This window comes from Epinephelus lanceolatus, chromosome 23, assembly GCF_041903045.1.
Source record: "Epinephelus lanceolatus isolate andai-2023 chromosome 23, ASM4190304v1, whole genome shotgun sequence".
Classification (NCBI taxonomy): domain Eukaryota; kingdom Metazoa; phylum Chordata; class Actinopteri; order Perciformes; family Serranidae; genus Epinephelus; species Epinephelus lanceolatus.
In genome coordinates this window covers 12,654,630-12,673,813 of record NC_135756.1, presented here as the reverse complement: position 1 = coordinate 12,673,813, position 19,184 = coordinate 12,654,630, and the positions used below count along the sequence as shown (strand labels likewise).

General features: G+C 42.2%; 2 protein-coding genes across 3 annotated transcripts in view; both read left to right on the top strand.

Annotated features, from left to right (window-relative positions):
• The first annotated feature begins 371 nt into the window (after positions 1–371).
• kera (keratocan) lies at positions 372–9,086 on the top strand. 2 transcript variants are annotated; one of them, XM_033614504.2, is made up of 3 exons: positions 372–747; positions 7,067–7,944; positions 8,108–9,086. In XM_033614504.2, the coding sequence occupies exons 1-3, from the start codon at positions 716–718 to the stop codon at positions 8,275–8,277; spliced, it is 1,080 nt and encodes a 359-aa protein (XP_033470395.1). In that variant the 5' UTR covers positions 372–715; the 3' UTR covers positions 8,278–9,086. The 2 variants fall into 2 exon arrangements, with proteins under 2 accessions (XP_033470395.1, XP_033470396.1); XM_033614505.2 differs by lacking the exon at positions 372–747 and adding an exon at positions 5,381–5,535.
• Positions 9,087–12,519: 3,433 nt separating this feature from the next.
• The window catches only part of epyc (epiphycan), a 22,122-nt gene continuing 15,457 nt past the window's right edge, over positions 12,520–19,184 (top strand). Inside the window, exons 1-2 of the mRNA XM_033615158.2 lie at positions 12,520–12,753; positions 15,451–15,654. Coding sequence (XP_033471049.2) covers positions 15,463–15,654 — 192 coding nt within the window. The 5' untranslated portion in view covers positions 12,520–12,753; positions 15,451–15,462. The remainder of the gene's footprint in view (positions 12,754–15,450; positions 15,655–19,184) is intronic.

Here is a 19,184-nt window from a genome sequence, read left to right as displayed (position 1 = left end):
TGCTCTACCACAACAGACAATGTTATATTGTCAAGCTGTTTCTGGCAGTGACCAGGTGTAAAAATTCTCTACAGTGACGTCAGTGAGTAATATAGTACCCCAGATAGGCATGATGGGAAAAACAACAAAAAGAAGACGTGGGTTGTAATAAAAGTGGGAATTTTCCTGTAAAAAGTTGGGTGTGAATGTCTGAGAGCAAACCCCTCTGAGCTCCTCTCTAACCTCACCTGACAGCCTCGTGAACACACCCCAAGGCCTGTGAGCTGAAATGAGCCATAAAATGGTCTTGCACCCATCCCCCCCGAGTGATGGGTGAAGAGCAAATCCTCCATTGTAGCCCAAATGGTTAAGTTGGGTGGAGTGACAGACGTTTCACCCCTAACACCACACTGATGACTTCAATCTCTACAAAAAAAAAAAAAGAGGAGACCAAATGAAAAAGAGGCGGAAAAAAGTGCTGGGCTGGCAGAAAAGTAGGCAACACAAACCCCGAGAGGACATCCCAACTCACACACAATCGTCCTCCCACCAACAACACATGCTCCATCCTCTCGGTTCAACCGGTGTCCAAGGTGCAGCCCTGGGGGAATCAAACCAATAACAATACTAACTGAGCTGGCTTGCAGCACTGACTACATCACAGCCACTGACACCGGCGGACAAACATCAGAGCTGTTGGTTGAAGAAGCAGAACAACTAAACCACACCTGGCTGCATGCAGACCACTCACATCAGTTTGAGGAGCAGGTAAACATGATCTTATCTTTCTTTTGTAGCCTAATAAATCTGTTGGAGAGGGGGAGTGAGTGCTTGGACAGTGCATTTTTCAGGTGGTTTTCATCTGATTGGATTGATCTTTCTCTTTGATGTGGTGCACCTTGCCAAACTCTGCTTCACAACTTGCCAGTGTGAGGTAACCATACAATTAAAAAGATGCTTCCAAGGTGTTTCTGTAAATGTCTCAGCTATTACATGCAGGTTTAGCTTCAGTCACACTTTATTTTATGAATTAGGATGCTTAACATCAGGATTAAAATAGATTGATTGACACTTTTATAATCAAGCAATTAATAATTTTACAATAAAGCCTGGAAATTATTGAACCATGGTGAAATAATTGTTGCTGTTTGCAAATGAAACACATCTTGTAAAGTCACTTTCACTGCCAAACCTGTTTTTTCCACACAATAATTACCCATAAACACAGTTACTTTCTCAGCTCTGGATGCAGTAAGCCATGCAAACTCTTCCAAATCTTTCAAAGTCATGAAGTGGATTTTCGGCAAAGCCGTCAACTGGAACGGATCCCGTAAAAACCCATGCAGTGCAAGTACAACCCGTTGTATAATTAACATAGCTGGCTCAGACACAAAGCCCCTGGCAGGAAATGAGCATTATCATATTCCTCAGCATGTGTTTCTCCTTAGTCTGTCAGGCAGATTGTGGCCAGCATTTGTTTTCGGTAATATATGTTCCATTTTGCAGAGATCTGTGAAACCCTGAATCACCATTTTCAGCATTTTGGGTAATTTGATTGTAAATCTTGACACACATTATTAATGACTATTGGTTGAAATAAGACTGGAAGGGTAGCCCAACTGTTGTGTGTGCAAGTCAGTAACTGTTTCTATCAAATCGCACCCAGTTTCAGTTAAGTATTTTTAAAACAAGATCTATTTACACCTCATTAATTGTATTTTAAAACTTTATTGACATTTCTGTTGGTTTGAATAAGTGTGTCTTTACTTATTTTTAAGGGCTTGTAAAAAGACACGTGTCTACCTTTTGGTGTGACTGCTGCACTCAATGCTTGTCAGATGGACTGACATTTGATTTCATCCCAAACCTTTTTACAAGGCTGCACAACGGCCGTAGCAGCAGAGAGGCTGAGTGGAAGCACATTCTTAGTTTAGAGGTTACCACCTGGTCGTCCTGTTGTTTAACAGCCTGAGTTTCGTGCCAAGTATCTGTAACTGTCAGTAGCAGTGGTGGAAGACGTATTCAGATCTTTGACTTAAGTAAAGGTAGCAATGCCACAGTGTAAAAATACTTTGTTACAAGTAAAAGTCCTAGCATCCAAGTATTAGCATCAAATATACCTAGAGTATAATGTTATTAGACTGATGCATTAATGTTTTCACCACTTAAATGTTGCAGCTGATAAGGGTGGAGCTCATTCTTAGGAAACAAGTACCCAATACTTTTTACTAGTACTAATACCATCAGGGTGTGTGTCAAATGTGTCTGGACATGTGATTAAGGGAACTTCTGATCAATCCATTTCAATTTCAAGTTAAAATAACAACTTATGACTAAGCCCCACCCATTTCCAATATAAACCACACCCACCCAGTTAACGCCACCCATTTCAGATACAATAAAATTTCGCTGGTTGAACAGATATAATATATTATATGATACAAATATGCTATACTCATATATTGTACGACTATTTATGCCATCGTAGTTATGCCATCATATTTGCATTTACATCATTTCGTCAGAAACATGTCCCAAAAACAGAGTTTTGGCTCCCCTGAGACCAAATGGTACACGATATCAACTTGTGATGGCCCAAGGTATAGGCTAACAAAAAAAAATAATAAACTAAAAATAGATAGCAGAAAACATCATGACCTGGCTCCTGGCCTTATACAGATAGTGGTGTAATTGCTTGTCCCTACTTATTTACTGTATATGTTGCTGGGTAGCTCATCCTATAATATAACATCATAATCTATTAGTTGATTAATAATTTGTATTAATAATCTAAATTTGCAAGCTTCTAATAAATGTAGTGGAGTAAAATGTCCAATATTTTCCTCTGAGATGTAGCCTTGTGCAGTGGATGTATAAAGTAGCATGAAATGGAAATACTCAACTACATGTACCTCTAACTTGCACTTGAGCACATCACTTGAGTAAATGCACTTAGTTACACTACACCACTGGTCGGTCACCTTTGCAGCCTGACGGCAAACTGCATCAGAGATGTGCGAGGACATTTGTCTTCTTTAATTTACTATGAGCTCTAAAAGCCATTATATGCATTTACTTTAAGAACAGGATTAGGTATATCTGTTAATAGCTAGACACGCTGTCATTAAAAGATAAAGGTAGAAGAATGGCATGCAAAGAAGTAAATTAACTTTAGGCTGACCATCCAAGCTTGTTAGGACAGTACAGTGACTGATGCAAACATTTGTCCAGTCATGCAGATAGTAAACTGTCTTTGACGCACTGTTCCTATAAATGTCCTCAGGACTAACATCCGGACGTGTAACCGATCACACAAGATTACAAACATATGTAGGAGAATAATTACCACTCCCAAGCGCACCTTGGCAAACAGAGGAGGAGCTCTGATGGGATTGCATGGCTGATCATGGATAAGTGTTGCCCCTATCCTCACACAACTCAGCTGGGATTATCCCTGCTGCATTCAAGCCTTTGCCGTCATCACTGGAAATTAGCGCAATCTCACGCTGTCATGTGGAAAGGTCACCAAGCCTCGCGCTGGCTAGCTTGTACAAAAACAATTTGCCTGACCAGCGTGCTGTAAAATCCCCCTCAGATTAAGCCTGACCTCCCTCCCATAACAGCATCACCTCTCATGTCTGCAGGCAATGTTTTGTACTTAAGTACAGTGCATCATCTTTGTGCGTCAGTGGAGGCCGATCATAGTGAGTGGAGGCCAATCATAGTCAGTGGAGGCCGATCATAGTGCCCTTTATCCCAATAATGTAAGCTGGGGTACTTCAAGATCCTCATTATATTTCATAAAAAAGAAATACATAAAGTAAAAAAAGGCAATAAAACTTACCGCACTGCACTCCATTTACTTCATCAGGCACAGATTTTTCACAAGGACTACCTTTAGCGCACCGTCTATGCTCTATGCCAACTTAAATAGCTTCTTACAGGTCCAGTAGATCTTTCTGCAAGATATTACCTATGCTCCAGTTCTTTCCAAAAGTGTTTTGGAGTAAACTGAAGCCATTGAGTCCGTAGAGCTGCCCTCAATCTGCTTCAAGATGGTATCATGCTGGAAGTTCCCAGAATGAGTTCATCCGTGGTCACGATGAGACACACATTCCTAGATATAAGACTTTGGGCTCAGACACACCAAACCAACATTAAAAAGTACTGGCGATGAAGGCCGACTGTTGCAACGCCTCATGTCCCTTTATATCACCTCATGTCGCTTCATGTCACCTCTGTCTTGGCCAAAACACTGCACCTTAACTCACCGCAAAGACAACAGACAACTAGCGCATACAATCTGTGCCTGTCCAAGAGGGAATAACTCTCTATAGCAGCAGTTGGTGGTAGTCTGTGTTCATCATTCAAAAAGGGAAACTGGAAGACCGATAAGACAGATTCAAGACGCACGCTACATAGCCAGTTAGTATATTAGCAACACAACCCTGTGTTAAAAGAACAAATGATATTAATCGTGCGCTCACAAACAATACCACAAATAATAACAAACAGTTTCTGCTAAAGAGCTCAATGGATAAAAAAACAAAATCTTACAGAAAAACAAGTTTGTTTCGATGTCTTGCCCACTTGACTTTAACTTTTTTGTTTGCTTTCCTCACCTCTGTTTCTCTGCTTGGGCACTGAGTTCACCTGCCAATCAGAGTGGTTTCATTCGCTGATGGGCTTCTCCGACACCAATTCACCATGTTGAATCAGCCAAAAAAAAACAACATGGGCTACCAAGGGCCAACAAGGGCCGACTAGTGCCAACAGTGCCACTGCCCAAAGTTGGCCGACGGAAGCTCACTGACGGCCCGTCACTGACCGACTGCTGACCGTCGGCTTCTTGTGTCAGGGCCCTTAAATATGCTGATTCAAGGCAGGATGGTCCATTTACATCATTTACCTTCCAAGATTTGTTAGACCAAGGCCTCATCCACCAATGTAAAAATAGTCAGATTTTGTGCTTACAGTCTTGGTAAACAGGTTTGACCCCTCCTGCTGGCATTTGGGGACAGCCATTTGTACGTTGCAATTATGCTGAGCTGTATTTGTGTGTTTATCCCACACTCTATTGACTGCAAACACTGTAAGGCTATATAATTTGCATTAAGTAGATTAATGTATCCTGATCGCATATTGGATGGCAACATGAAATCAGCGCAAAAGGTCGTCAAAAGGACTCTAAGGGATTTGTGAGTGGAGTTAAAAAGATCAAGCATGCAAACCAAGGGAGGACGGGTTGTACATGTGGAAGCCAGCAAACAAAGAACAGGTAGGCTTGTATTAGCCTGTTTGTAAGTAGGCCATGTCTCAAGAGCTGAAAAGGTTTAGCACACAACACACCATGGGATTATGACCTTTGATCCTGGGAGGATCTCACTGGACAAGAGAGGCTTAGTTGTCATCTTGAGTGACAGGTTGGCACAGGTTGAATGAAAAAACTCGTAGTACAAATACAGGGGAGTGAGAGCTACAGCCTCATCATTTGGGACTACGCTTGGTAACTTGCTGACAAAGGACATAAGCAAGAAGGAACTTCAAGAGTTTAAGGTAAGACTGGCTTCTGGAAGGCAAAGACATTGATACGTCTGGATGACATGTTTGGTAGTTCAGTAGTCGTTTGTCTTTAGTGATTGGGTTTTATCTTTATGGAAGCATGGATGGAGCTTTTGTCATTTGCACCACTGCACCATTTGTAAAGATGGGTCAAGAAGCTTTGACCCCAGTACAGTAAGAAAGCAGCAGCACATCTCTTTAAAACAGGTGTGCCGGCTTTTCCTTTGAAGCGCGTCCATCCGTGGAAAAGCGTGGCCTGCCCGAAATGAGTTCCAGACAAACGTGGAGTGCATCAAGAATTTAAACAAGCACCAGATGGCAGCTGAGAGGACTCAAGTAGAGGCTTAGGAGATGGGTGGATAGAAGATAGTAGAGCTGACATCAGATTTTGCTCACTTTCTCTCTCTTTTTTTTTGTTTTTGCATTTCTTTGTCACACAGCAGCTGTTGTATCCCATTTGTTGCATCTCATTTTACCCGTCAGTGGTCAGTATCAGGCCATCTGCCCTTTCGCTGAACTGTCATCCTTAAGGGTGAAGAATTCAGTTTAGTGAAGGTGTACAGTGCTTGCATATGTGCATATTGCATGCATCTTTGTATCGGCTGTGCAAACCACTGCAAGTGGACTTCAAGATGTGTGGCAGGCTCAGCCATGCCTGTTGCAATCAAAGCCTCATGAACAGTGCATCCTACAACTGACATGCAATGTCTTAAAGTCTGAGCTTCAAGATAGTCCTAATGCAATTAAAGTTGACCTGGCCCGACATTCTGTCTTTGGAGCTTTACATGTGATTGACAGGCAAAGAAATGACCCGGAAAGAGGCGGTTACCCTGCTCTGTTGGCAGCTACAATTGGAATTTAATGATAAAGACATTAGTGGTAGTGTAGGTGACAGACGCTGGGGGTTGCTAATTTGGGCTCGGGTTCAAACACTTAGTCAGCTAATTAATTTGTACTTGAGGCTACCCACATTAGTTACTATATTTAAAGTGACTTTATCAGCTTTCTAAAGTGTGAAAGGCCTGACCATGACTTTTGTTAATCATGAATCATGAAACAGACACAGATTCTAAAGTGCAATCAAATGCATGGATCATTCAAAGAACCAAATCCTTTGCCAATTCTAACATCTCATCTGACCTTCTTTACCTTGGATTTAGATGTGTATTTGCTATAGCTGGGACAATATGCTTGCCTTCTGATTCAACACTATCCCGATTCTTAAGTGTCAATTCTACATGCATTGTGATTTTTAAGGTGACGGTCCATCCTTCACCTCTTCCGCCACTGTCTGCTTTCTTGCTTCAGTTCTGTCTTTCTTGGAAAAGATCTGACGTCATGTTACTTGTTGACTACCACAATAGAAGCAGCAACTTCCTTCCACCTTTGCACTTAAAATTATATCGACTCAGGAATTAAAAAATCAATTTTGAAAAATGAGAAAAGGAATAATTGTAATACTTGATTTTGTGTCGCACATTACTCAGCTGTCTATAATAATGTTTTGTCTCCCTCTCCATCGTAGGTTGGGAAGCAAAATGGCATTTCTCCTGAGCGTCCTCTGCACCTTGTGCCTGGTTGGGCAAGTTCTCGGCCAGGCAGACATGCCTTATGAAGAATTCCTGGCCCAGGTGACGGCCTGCCCTAAAGAGTGTCACTGCCCCCCTAACTTCCCTCGTGCTGTCTACTGTGACAATAAAGGCCTGAAGACCATCCCCAATATCCCTCCACACACATGGTATCTCTACCTGCAGAACAATCTAATTGAAGTCCTGTCAGTAGACCCTCTGCGTAACGCCACACAGCTGCGTTGGCTGAACCTAAACCACAACAAGATCACCAGCGAGGGAGTGGAAGAAGGTGTCTTAAGTAAAATGCCTCACCTGGCACACCTCTACATGGATGACAACCTCTTGTCCTCTGTGCCGTCTCCCCTGCCAGCCACTCTGGAGCATCTACGTGTCTCTCGCAATCGCATCTCCAAGATCCCTGCCGGTGTCTTCATCGGTCTCGATAAGCTCAACCTGTTGGACCTCCAGGGGAACAAGCTGATGGATGATGCGGTGACTGAGGTGAGCCTAAAGGGTCTCAACAACCTGGTGCAGATTAACCTAGCCAAGAACCAGCTGAGTAACATGCCTCTTGGCTTACCACCCACCACCACCCAGCTTTATCTTGACGGCAACAACATTGAGAAGATCCCAGCTGGCTACTTCAAAGGTTTGCCAAAAGTGGCATTTCTGAGGCTCAACCACAACAAGCTTGGCAGCAATGGAGTTCCCACAAATGTGTTTAACGTCTCCAGCATGTTGGACTTGCAGCTGTCCCACAACCAGCTGACTGAGGTTCCCCTCATTCCTTCAGGCCTTGAACAGCTTCACCTCGACCACAACAATATCAAAAGTAAGTCTGGGACATTTTTCCAGCTTTTCTCTAATTATGATGATTCATGTGAGCTGTAGATGCAGATGAGTCTCTTGTCCTTGCATCTATTGAATAGGACTGTTTATCAGAGACGTATCCTGTCTTGCCTTTGTAAATCATTATTCCCTTTGTGTATTTACAGGTGTGAGTGGCTCCAATGTCTGTCCTGTTGCTGTCGAAACCGTTGACGACTCCATCAATGACAGCGTTCCTCGTCTGCGCTACCTCAGACTGGATGGCAATGACATTAAGCCACCAATTCCCAGGGATGTCATTCTGTGCTTCCGTCTCCTGAGATCCATCGTCATATAGGAAAAAATCATGCACATGTTGAAGACGAATTCTAATTTCCCACGGCTGAAGATGATCTGTGAATCTATGCAACAAAAATGATGGCATGAGAAATATTTGCATGTTTGTCAAGCCCAAATATTTGACACTTGTTGACTTAGGAAAATGTTTCTTTTAATTCCTGAAAACTTTTAAGTGGAATTTGAGTAAAATTTCAGAACAATATTGACAAGGAACTGACGGGTTAGAAGCTTTATTGATGCTTTATTAAATCTGTTGACCACTAGTTGTGCCTTATATTTGTGTAAACATCTGCATGTACAAGTCAGTGAAACTCTGATTATAATAGTGTGACATTGATTTAGACGGATAGGAGAACAAAAATGTGTTAATGACATGTGGAGGACTCGTTGTCATGATGCTTTTTGGATCAGGAGACAAAGCTTATGATTATGAATGTGTAGGAATATATCACTTTTCTTTTTTTCTATAATTTCAGGTAAACCTTTGCTTTATACTTGTAGACTTGAAGCCAAATGAATGGTCTTGTGTTCTAGGTTTGTCTTATTTACCCTAGAAAATTCTTCTTAAAATAAACATATTTACTGTAGGTAATTTATTTTTATTTAATACTGGAGGAAAAATAAGTAGAAACCTGTGAATATTCATGGCCAATATTCCTTAATGTTTTGTATACAAAAGAAATGTGATTATCTGTTTTTAAAAGATGCCAACACACTTTTTAATTCTGGACGTTATTTTTCTGAATAAACTGAACGAGAGATTTCATTTTAATTGTCTTCAATTTGAATAAAATATCTGAAAATTAACATGTGCCCTGGTGTAATTTTGTTTTTTGTTAGTTTGTTTTTTAACAGCACAAGCATTTAGATTATATTTGAATGCAACCTAAACTTAAACATACATACACAAATAATAATGATACTATTTCTGGTATGTGGGAGTTTTTCCACCACATTTTATTCTGGATATATTGAATAATAATTTAAGGGAACCAATCTTATCACTAGAAGATGAACATACAATAGATCATCATCCACATAGTATCGTCAACCAATCAACCAAGTAACAGAAGAGTCCCATTAGATGAGCAATATAACCAGGGCCACTGATGAGAGGGTAACGCTGAGTCAGTTGCTCCAAGCCCTGGGTCAAGGGAGGACTTGGCTTTGGAGATCATCTTGTCCTGGGCCAGAGTAAGCCACGTTGCCCTGTGCATAGCTATAACATAAATCTTTTGTGTGTCAGTCTGGAATCATTCGTTCACAGCCTTTTGAGTTAAGAAATTACATTATTGAGAAATAACATTCATGGATCACTACTTTCCGCTCCCAATCATTTTTTCCTCTCCCCAAACGTTTGAAGGCTCCAGACAGAGCTTGGTGATAAGGCCAAAATATAAAATCTCTTTTTTTTCCCCCCAAGTCTGGGGATGAAATTAAACACATGTCAGGGTTTCATGTGCAAAACAGTTGAGCAAGAATAATAAAAAAAACTGCACCATCTGCCAGGCTGTCATCATTATGTATATTTAAAACATACAGGTTATCACATGCCTGTAAACGGTGACATTATCTATTACTCTGTGGCCCTGTTTACATGTATGCAAACATTTTTGAAAAGAGATATTTTGTTCTGTGTTTTGGCCTCTTGTCTACACGCAAAAAGAGTTTTAGGTCACAAAAAAAAAGATTCATCACCACTACTTCATGGATGAACTAATAACACTGCTGCACCGTGTTATTAGATTCACCTCAGCATCTGTGGTTTTGAATCTGCCAGAAACGGCAGTTTTGGATCATGCTAGAAGTTGGTGGGACAATTTTAAGAGTGGGCTACTTATCAATGAGGCGTGGAAGGAAATTTTTGCATGTCCACAATATCGCTTGTACCTTTGAGTGAGCTCCTTCACCCGTATATCACAGGGGAATCAACGGTGATGAGATCTCCAACAGGTGTTTTGAAAAAGGTAACATTAGCCTGTACACTAAACTACCTTTGCCCCAAGGGGAGACTGCTGAGGACAGCTGGTGAGAGGGGGAATATCCATTTTCAACAATACCTGTGTGTAGTGTAGACAGGGCCTATATGTGCACCTGCCACAGTTTGCAGGACTGTCATGACTGTCATGACTGTCTGACAGGACTGTCAGAACAAATAATTTAGCCAGCTATGATCTACAGACTTTGGACTAAAAATAACTTTTTCAACATGTTGTAATAAATCCATATTCACATGGAAATTTTTCATGACATTGCGCTAACAAAAATCACTTCTTGATAGAAAACTAGAAATTGTTTTGAATTGCGAAGATATGTGAAATCGGCAAATGTGTTGATTTCTGTTGTCATTTCCAGCCATAACTCTAACACTTGAAGATATATCATTAAACATGGTGGTCTGACTTATGTTTTCGCCGGCATTTGTTTGTTTGTCTGCAATATAACTCAGAAAGTTCTCAATAGATTTTGATGAAATTTTCAGGAAAGGTTGATAATGGGACAAGGAACAGATGATAAAAATTTTGGTGGTGATCGCTTGAAGCGAAGTGGATAAAATAATAAAATGGCTGAGGTCTGCACTCTCCGAGTGCTTTTCTAGTTTGGAATATTTTCACTGCTTTACCTTACACAAGAATTGATTGAGACAGCCGTAGACCAGCAACTCCACCTTTCTGTGAAGTAAGATGACTGTTTTTGTCAATGTGGTCTAGTGGCATTGAGGTAACGGCTTCAGATCCCCATCAGAAAGCACTATGTGACAGCAAGTTATAGTATCATAAAAATATCATAAATATAGTGTTCACTCAAACTAATACTGATTTTTTTTAAGGTGGGCCTTTTAAGGTGGCTAAAAATGAAGTAACTGAGGCAGCGTTTCCTCAGCGCCATTTGATTTTGTGTACATGATGCAGGGGTTTTCTTTGGTCCAGTGCAGCACAGAGCATAGTAGTTACAGGTTTTCTACCTCTTGAGCAAAAACAAACACCAAAGCCCCGTTGCTCTGTTTTCTCCGGTCATGTAGCACCAACGTCAAAAGTATTTGCGCATTTCTACTGCAGAGACAACCTAGTTTTATGAGAAGACCATTATCCCAACATACATTTTTGACCAAAAGTCACCTTTTCTACATGTCTGACATTTGCAAAATACCATGCAAAATAAATATTTTTAATTCAATCAGTTATCCAATAAATGTCAGTCCCCAGCTCTAGAATTAACACTCAAACATAATCAATTTTTCTACATCTATAAAATGTCCATCTCACTGTCAATTACCATATGAGTGTTTCAACAGAGGGGACCAACTCTGCTGGACTTCTCAGGCTCATCACAATGAGCTGTGTCACACACTGTGGGCATCAATCATTGTGTCAAGATTTTTTGGGCAATATTTCATTCAGTTTGAGGATACTTGGCAGAGGAAAAGCCCTGAATATAAATCCTAGCCTATATGGCAGGTGCAGAAGGATTTCTGGCATTCCCGCTACGTCCTTTTCCCCTCACTCATCAAACAGTCTAGAGTTACCATGGGAGTGTGAGGGGGGGGGCAAGTCGAGACAAAATCGTGGCCAAATAAAGCTGACAGAGCAAAGCTAGCCACAAGCATCCTGTGTGTCCTATTTTTGGTTTAACAATGGACACTGAAGACAGCCTCTGAGTGTGTGGAGCATCCTTAGCATCAATACAGAGCTACAAAAGAGCCACTACCTCTGGGTCTCTTCTGCTCTCACCTCATTCTCTGTCATGTTACAGTATCCCACGACTGAGCTCAAACCTGTAGTTGAGGCGGAAGGTTTAGCAAGCGACGGTGCAAAGAGAAAGCAACCAAAAGGGAGGGCAGAGGCCTTCCTCCAAGCGGGGACTTCCTCTCAGCACCATGCTAACAGGGGCTCCTCACAGAGCTCCCATTGTGTACAAGGGCCCCGTGGATCCCCCCCATACATGAAAGCAACACATGCCAGAGTTTCACCTCAGGAAAAGGCAGACAAATATTCCAGTCTGATTGAGCCACACTGTTAGAAAAATAAAGGATACTCATGTAGGGGATAAAAAGGTATTATGCCATTGGGGGGCCTGTGCTCTCTTTTCCTCTCTGTGTGCTGTCTGTATGTGTGTGTGTGTGTGTGTGTGTGTGTGTGTGTTTGAGAGGGTCGCTCATGTGGGTGTACGGTGTGGGGTGGGTGCAATGCAACTGACCAAAAGCAATCTGCTCTGGTCCAATCAGCCTCAGTGCCTACCTTCACACATAAGCGGCAGGGCACTCAGGTCTGCCAGAGCGCACAGACCTTACACATACACACACACACTTGTCACATTCACATACACACACACACACCTTTCACACACACTCCACACACGCCACCCTCCCCTCTTTCAAGGCACCCTGCGCGACCTCTCACCATTGGCCAAGTCCCGGAGCCCTCAGCATCTCCATCACGGCTGAAGGGACCATTCGGGAAAGCAGGAGACAGAGGTAAGCGTTCTTGGTGCTATCTTCATGCTGGCTCAATGGCTCTTTGGTGCAGGGGGATTAGGCGGGCAGAGGGGCTTCACATGCACATCCAAAAACACTGCTAGTCAGGGGTTTGCATAGGAGACGCTTTGGCTAATTGGTTGGTGGTGCAGCTGCTTTATTTTCACACAAGGATTTGCTTTAGTGGCTGAAATATGAATGTCTTTGTTGTCTTTTGGCAATGTTGGTGGCTGTTGGCTGGACGTTTTTTAAGCTTCTGTGGATGTGATTCAGGTGTGAGTGTCCAACAGGTGTTTTTTGGATTAGTGACAACCTTGGCGTTATGATTTATTTTGCAGTTTTGACAGCTGTTGTTGTCTTAATCATGCAAGATGAAATTTGCCTCTTGAGGTTTAATGAGTTGAACTTTATTTGCTCGAAAAAAAGAATCTTATTTGTTGCTGATATCATTTTTACACACTCTGAATTATGTGCGCATATTATATTTCTTACATTTTGTCCAAAGACACAAATATACCCTTTGCGAGGTTGTTGTCCAGCCTGCAGCAAAGGGACGACTGTCGAGTTTGTTTAAAGGCAAAGAGGCTAGAATCACTGGATATCAGGAATGCCCAATGCGGAGCCAAGCATAACACGGAGGTAGTCTGGAGGCTACACACATACACAGTTTCCACACACTGTACACTGTGATGGCCTGTATAAGCACACCTCTGTCTCTAGCATAGTCCCTCTTTCAGTGTGACCATGCTGGATTTCATAGCCTCATGACACAGAGTCTATTTCAGTGAGGATGGTGACCAGTCAGCTCACCTTTTCTCCATAGGGTGCACTCAGTTCATGTGTCCAGGAGATAATGGCAGAATTGATTTGCATAATTATCCCTCTGATATCAACAGAGATTTGATTCATGGCTCAAATAACCCGTGAAGATGTTTTTCCTTTTTTTTGTTTTATATCTGTCCTCATCCCAAAAATAGCAGCAGAGGTTTCTCAGTTTTCTCTCTCTGAAAGATAGGTGTGTTAAGACAGAGTGTGCATCTGTGTGAGAGGATGTGTCCTTCTGAGTGTGTGTGTTTGTGTGAGTGTGTGTGTGTTTGAGCACCCTCACTGGTGAATGAAGCTTTACCTTTGCAGCCGTAACTCACTGCCATCCTGTCCACAAACCTCGGTGGAATTTGGAGTTTGAGTGCTGAGACAGGCAGCGACCGGGCCTCATAAAGGCCCTCTGTAAAGGGCGAGGGGTCGGGTTAGCGGAGAAACCTGTCTCTCTTTCTCTCCCTCCCTCCCTCACTCTCTCCATCTAACCCTGAGGGCCAACATCTTGTCCACGTCTCTCCCCCCCACCCCCGTCTCACTCTTTTCTTCTCTTCCCTTGCTCTCCGTTTCTCTGCCCCGGCCTTGAGGACTCTCTTTAAACTCTTTGATTTTACATCATCTGTCTCACGGCTGCTGACATGTGGCTACACCTGCTCTTAGCGTGCATCCACTGACACATGATTAATTCCTACGCCTAATGTCTGCAGTGCAATTTAGCGGTAATTAACGTATGCTAATCTTATTAGTACTTCCCATTCAGGATTCACATTTATGAACTCAATCCACCTCGTTAAGCTGAGCAGATCTGTGCTGCCGAGGAAATGAACAAGATTATGAACAGTTGTTTCTGGGTCAGGGCAGCACATGGTGGATCTGCACCCAAAATCATACACGCTAATTTTAGTTTCAAGTAAAAAAGACCCTCTTGTCTTTGCCTTCATTTCAAGTTTGATGCCAAGAATTTTGCTGCGTGTTTCTGCCAAAGCCTTTTTGGATGTGATTATGAGAAATAATTATAGCCAAAAACAGAAATTGAAAAGCAGCTTTAACAGTTTTTTATTGGGAAAATATGAAACTCCAAAATCCTCCGTTAAATACATTTAAACCCAAAAAATCCTTCAAGCCGAAAGCAGATTTCTTAAAAGTGTTCAGCGCTGCAGACTCATAAAAATGTTCCCATGGTTTCTTATCAGATCAACTCTGACTTCTGACCTTTGACACGCCACAGGCGAGCGCTGATTTGAGCCAAGATGGCTGCTCCCTGGAACAGTGAGCCTCTGGCTACAGCGAGGCAAGACGCCCTCATATTTCGGTCCCTCGAGCTGTCTGCACCTCAGTAATGAAATCACTGACCTTAGTAATGTGACACAATGTCAAACCCTGGTCTGTGGTACCATACGCTGGTTATGCAGCTAATATCATGAAGACATGCCTTGTTGAAGTGTACTTACAGTATGTGGAGCTATGTTTTAATATGTAGCTTGTACTCAGTTCTGACAGGGGCGTTCCTAGGATTTGAGGACAGTGGGGGCTCAGCCCATACCGCTGTAGGGAGGGGAGGTCTGGGGGGATGTTTGCCAGGAAAATTTTTGATGTACAAGCCCTATTTTGATGCTTTTTTATCCACTATAGCATCTTATATAGATTCAAAGTATTACGAAGTTAAAATTATTAGTTGTTAGTAATTGACAACAGATGCTTCTGTACTGCAGAAATATAGTATACTTTGTAAAGGGTCATGTCTGCATGTCTGTTCCTTTTCACTAGCATTTTACTAGTTAAATGACAATAAACACAGTGAGCAAGTAAAAATTCTGTCCTGTACTGCATGTTCGATTGGATGTTCCCATGTTGACCTCACATCTCTCTGTCCATGTCAAGGTGGACGACACTATGAGGATGCTCGTGCGGCTCGTGTTGGGACTCTTCGTCCTCAAAGCGGTGGTAGCGGGCCCCCGATTTTCCCGACAAGCGGACTTGGACACGTACGACAGCGCCAACTATGATGTGGATCTAGACAATTTAAATTTGGAGAACCAGGATATCTATGACTATGAAGATGGGCTGACGATTGATGATCCTCAGGTAAGAATTGTGATTGACATATAGTTTTTAACTTTTATCAGTTAACTGGTTTGACATAGTCTGTTTTATGCTGTACTTATAATAATGTTTAAAGGGACACTTAAGACACTTGTGTCAGCCATTTGAAGTTGAGTGGTTGCTAGAAAACCAGCCCAGTCGCCAGAATAAGTGTTGGCATTGTATGTTTCTGCAAACCACTGATATGTTACAGTTGTACTTTTCATACATATGACATAGTTCAGATTTCATGTACATGAGCTGAGTTCCTCATCAGAAGGAGGAGGGGATGGTGGATGGTGTGACACCTAGGTGAGACAGCTGCCAGACAGCAGACAACAGACAGCAGTTGACCGCTGCTGAACAATAGAACCAACAGAAGTGGCTGCTTTTCATCGGAGTTCAGGACATGTCCAGCCTTTTTCGACCAAACCAAATATTTTAAGCCGAAACATGATCTTTTCCCTAGCCCTAATCAAGCACTTTTTGTGCCTAAACGTAACCGCACGCTAACCACAACGCTGTCACAACATAAAATTGAAAATTTAAACAAAAACAAAGTACAAATGTTACACATCCGTGGTTTGCAGAAGCGTACAATGCAACATTTATTCTGGCAACTGAGTCGAATAACCTTCTGGAGGCAGACAAAGAATATAAAATCTATCATCAACATGATATACAACTCACATTTAAAAACATGCCGAGCACCATAATTCCCAGAAGTCTCAATTTTCCTCCAAATACACAACTCAAAGTCGTGACGTTGTAATATTGGCAGATTTGCTTGTTTTGAACCAAGGTCACCGAGTTCACGGAGCACACAGGCATCCTGCTGATACCAACTGTGCCCATTTGGAAACTGCTCTCCAGCTTTATGCTTTGTTGTGGCCAAAATATTTCACTCTTGTACCTTGGCCAGCCACGATATAAGTTAAATGGCACAGAGTCTAAACAGGCTGAAATCTTCTGCATCTGGAGTCGTTTTATACGTGGAATCAGACAATATTTATGTCCTAGTGATGGATATATTTTTATATATCTACATTTAATAAATCACAATATGCATACATATATAAGTAACAGGTAAAGAGGGAAAATACAGGAAACACAGATGGAGTATTCAAAGTAAAAACATAACACACACACATTTTTTTGTGTCATATATATGTCACATATGTCACCATTATTGTTTAACAGCACCAGGGGGAAATGTGGTGGGACGACAATGAAAGTTGAGGCAGTGGAAGTGCAAGGGCGGAAGGGTCACACAACCACAGACTTTCACCCAGGAGGCCAGTGTTTGCTTCCCTTAAGATTGTACAGCCAAACCCTGTTCTTTTTTCATAAACCCAACCACATGCGTGTGTTGACTAAACGTAACCACATGCATTTTTGTTGAAGGAAAAAAAACATCAATTTGCAGTGTTGTACCGAAGTAGCGCGTTTATTTTTAAAGAAGTTGATACAGCGTCCCAGAACATCAACAGCTGACCCACCCAGGGTACCTTGCACGAAATATCTCGTCATGGAAAGTCCATGACCGAATTTCAAAAAGTAACAAGGTCGAAGTGAGAATGTGTTGGCACTAGCTAGCATCATAAATTGTCACTACATGGACTAGCCTAGCACTAGCAGTATCACCTGCTGAGAAGTCATGTCACTGGTCCTCAGCAGCAGGCAACAACCTCTTCTCCTTGTTCCTGGCCCATGTTAGGCTTCTCTGTTTCTCTGGCCCATGCTCTGGCCTGACGATAGATCAATCTAGAGCTAGATAAATCTGCTAGCTCTGTTAACACAGTCACACGGAGGTCCTTGATAGTGGCCTCTGCTTGCCCATGTTCCTGCTCTTTATTTGATGTCGACAGCAGACTGTTGTTATCGTTATCACTGCTGCTAACGTTAGCAAGATTTTCCTTGACACTAACAACATCGACAGTTGCGTTATTTCTGAATACATGTGCAATCTTAAAAAAAATGCAGCATCAGCCTCGAGTACATTTTTTTTTTCTGCTCCACCTTTTCATTTTTTAGCTCATTTATCCATCAAATTTGTATTTTGATTCAACTTTCTCCACTCTTTTTGTCGTGGTTTCATCTAATCCACTTGAAGGGGTGGGGGGAGGTGACGACAGTCAGTACCACTGCACCTGCCTTATTGGGACCAAGTAACCCCTAATCAGATGGGCTGTTTTAACACCTTGTGCTCCACAGTTGGCAAGTCCTTTTCTTTCTTTCTTTTCTTATTTATTGCCCTACAATATTTTTTCCAATATTGTTGGTGGCTGACACGGTGGGCCAGCCCATCTGGCGTTTGCCAAAGTTGCCTGATGGCCAGTCCGAGCCTGGTCCTGATGATCTGTGTGCAAGCTACCTTTTTACCTTCTGGTATTCAACGCTAGAATTCTATGAACTTTGGTTTAGCAACACAAACAAATACTGGGAAGATGCATCCTCTCAAATAAGACCTAACCACACATGTAGCATTCTCTCCACGTGCTCAAACTCAAGGATCATTGTGTTCTCACTCAAATCCTGCAAAGCACCACAGCTTCTAAAGAGTGGAGAACAGAAGCAGAAAGGGTTACCAGCTGTATGATGGACTCCAGAAGTGCCCTCTAAATCAGCTCAAGTTGACTGTGATGTGGCAAGGCTGCAGGGCATGCTGGGATGGCGAGCTTTAGCCATATTTCATGTTCCCGTTTATACCTCTTTGTAACACGGAAATGAGGCCGAGGCGATGTCAAGATGGCACGATGATCCACATCAAATTTTCAGCAGGCTTCTTCTGAGCCAGCGGTGTAACTTGAACCTGATGTGGACTGCGCTCACACCACTGCTGTTTTCTGAGAACAATCCCACAATCTGACGCAGATTTAGCAAATATGACAGGATGTAGTAGATTTATTTCCATCTACTATTGCAAAAAAGTACAACAGCATTTTGCCTGCAGTTAAAAAGGATTAAATTCTGTTGTGCAAAGTTTTGCAGCTGAGTGTCAGACATGACCGTGTTCAGTGTGGGAAAGTTGTAATGTGTTGAAGGGGAACAGTTTGATGATGTTTAACAAGCCTGGATATGACACAGCACATTGCATAAGAATTTGTGGGCGTCTGTGAAACAGTACAGTTAGAGTTACTAGATTTTTTCCATCTTGTTGTTCACACAGAAAAAGAAACACAAAGTTTTGACTCGTGACTGTGTGTTGAGAAATATCGCCCTGCTGTCGACACAGTTAAAGGTGAGAGGGCAGCTCCTCACATAGGCCGGTTGCTAAATAAAAGTGAGGATTAAATGGATTTTATTCACACACACATCACATGTCAGGGGAGAAATGAAGCGATGATGAGCTCCATGCCTCTGGAATGCTGACTCCTCACTTTCCACATCCAGCTCTCTGTCGACATTTCTCTCCTTTCTCCTCAGGGCTTGTCTCTTTTGAGAGAAGCGAAGGCTCATCTGCGATGTTATCCAAGCAAATCGTCCTCAGTCTGCTGCTTTCAAAAGTCTCTGCAAATGCTTTAATAGCCAAT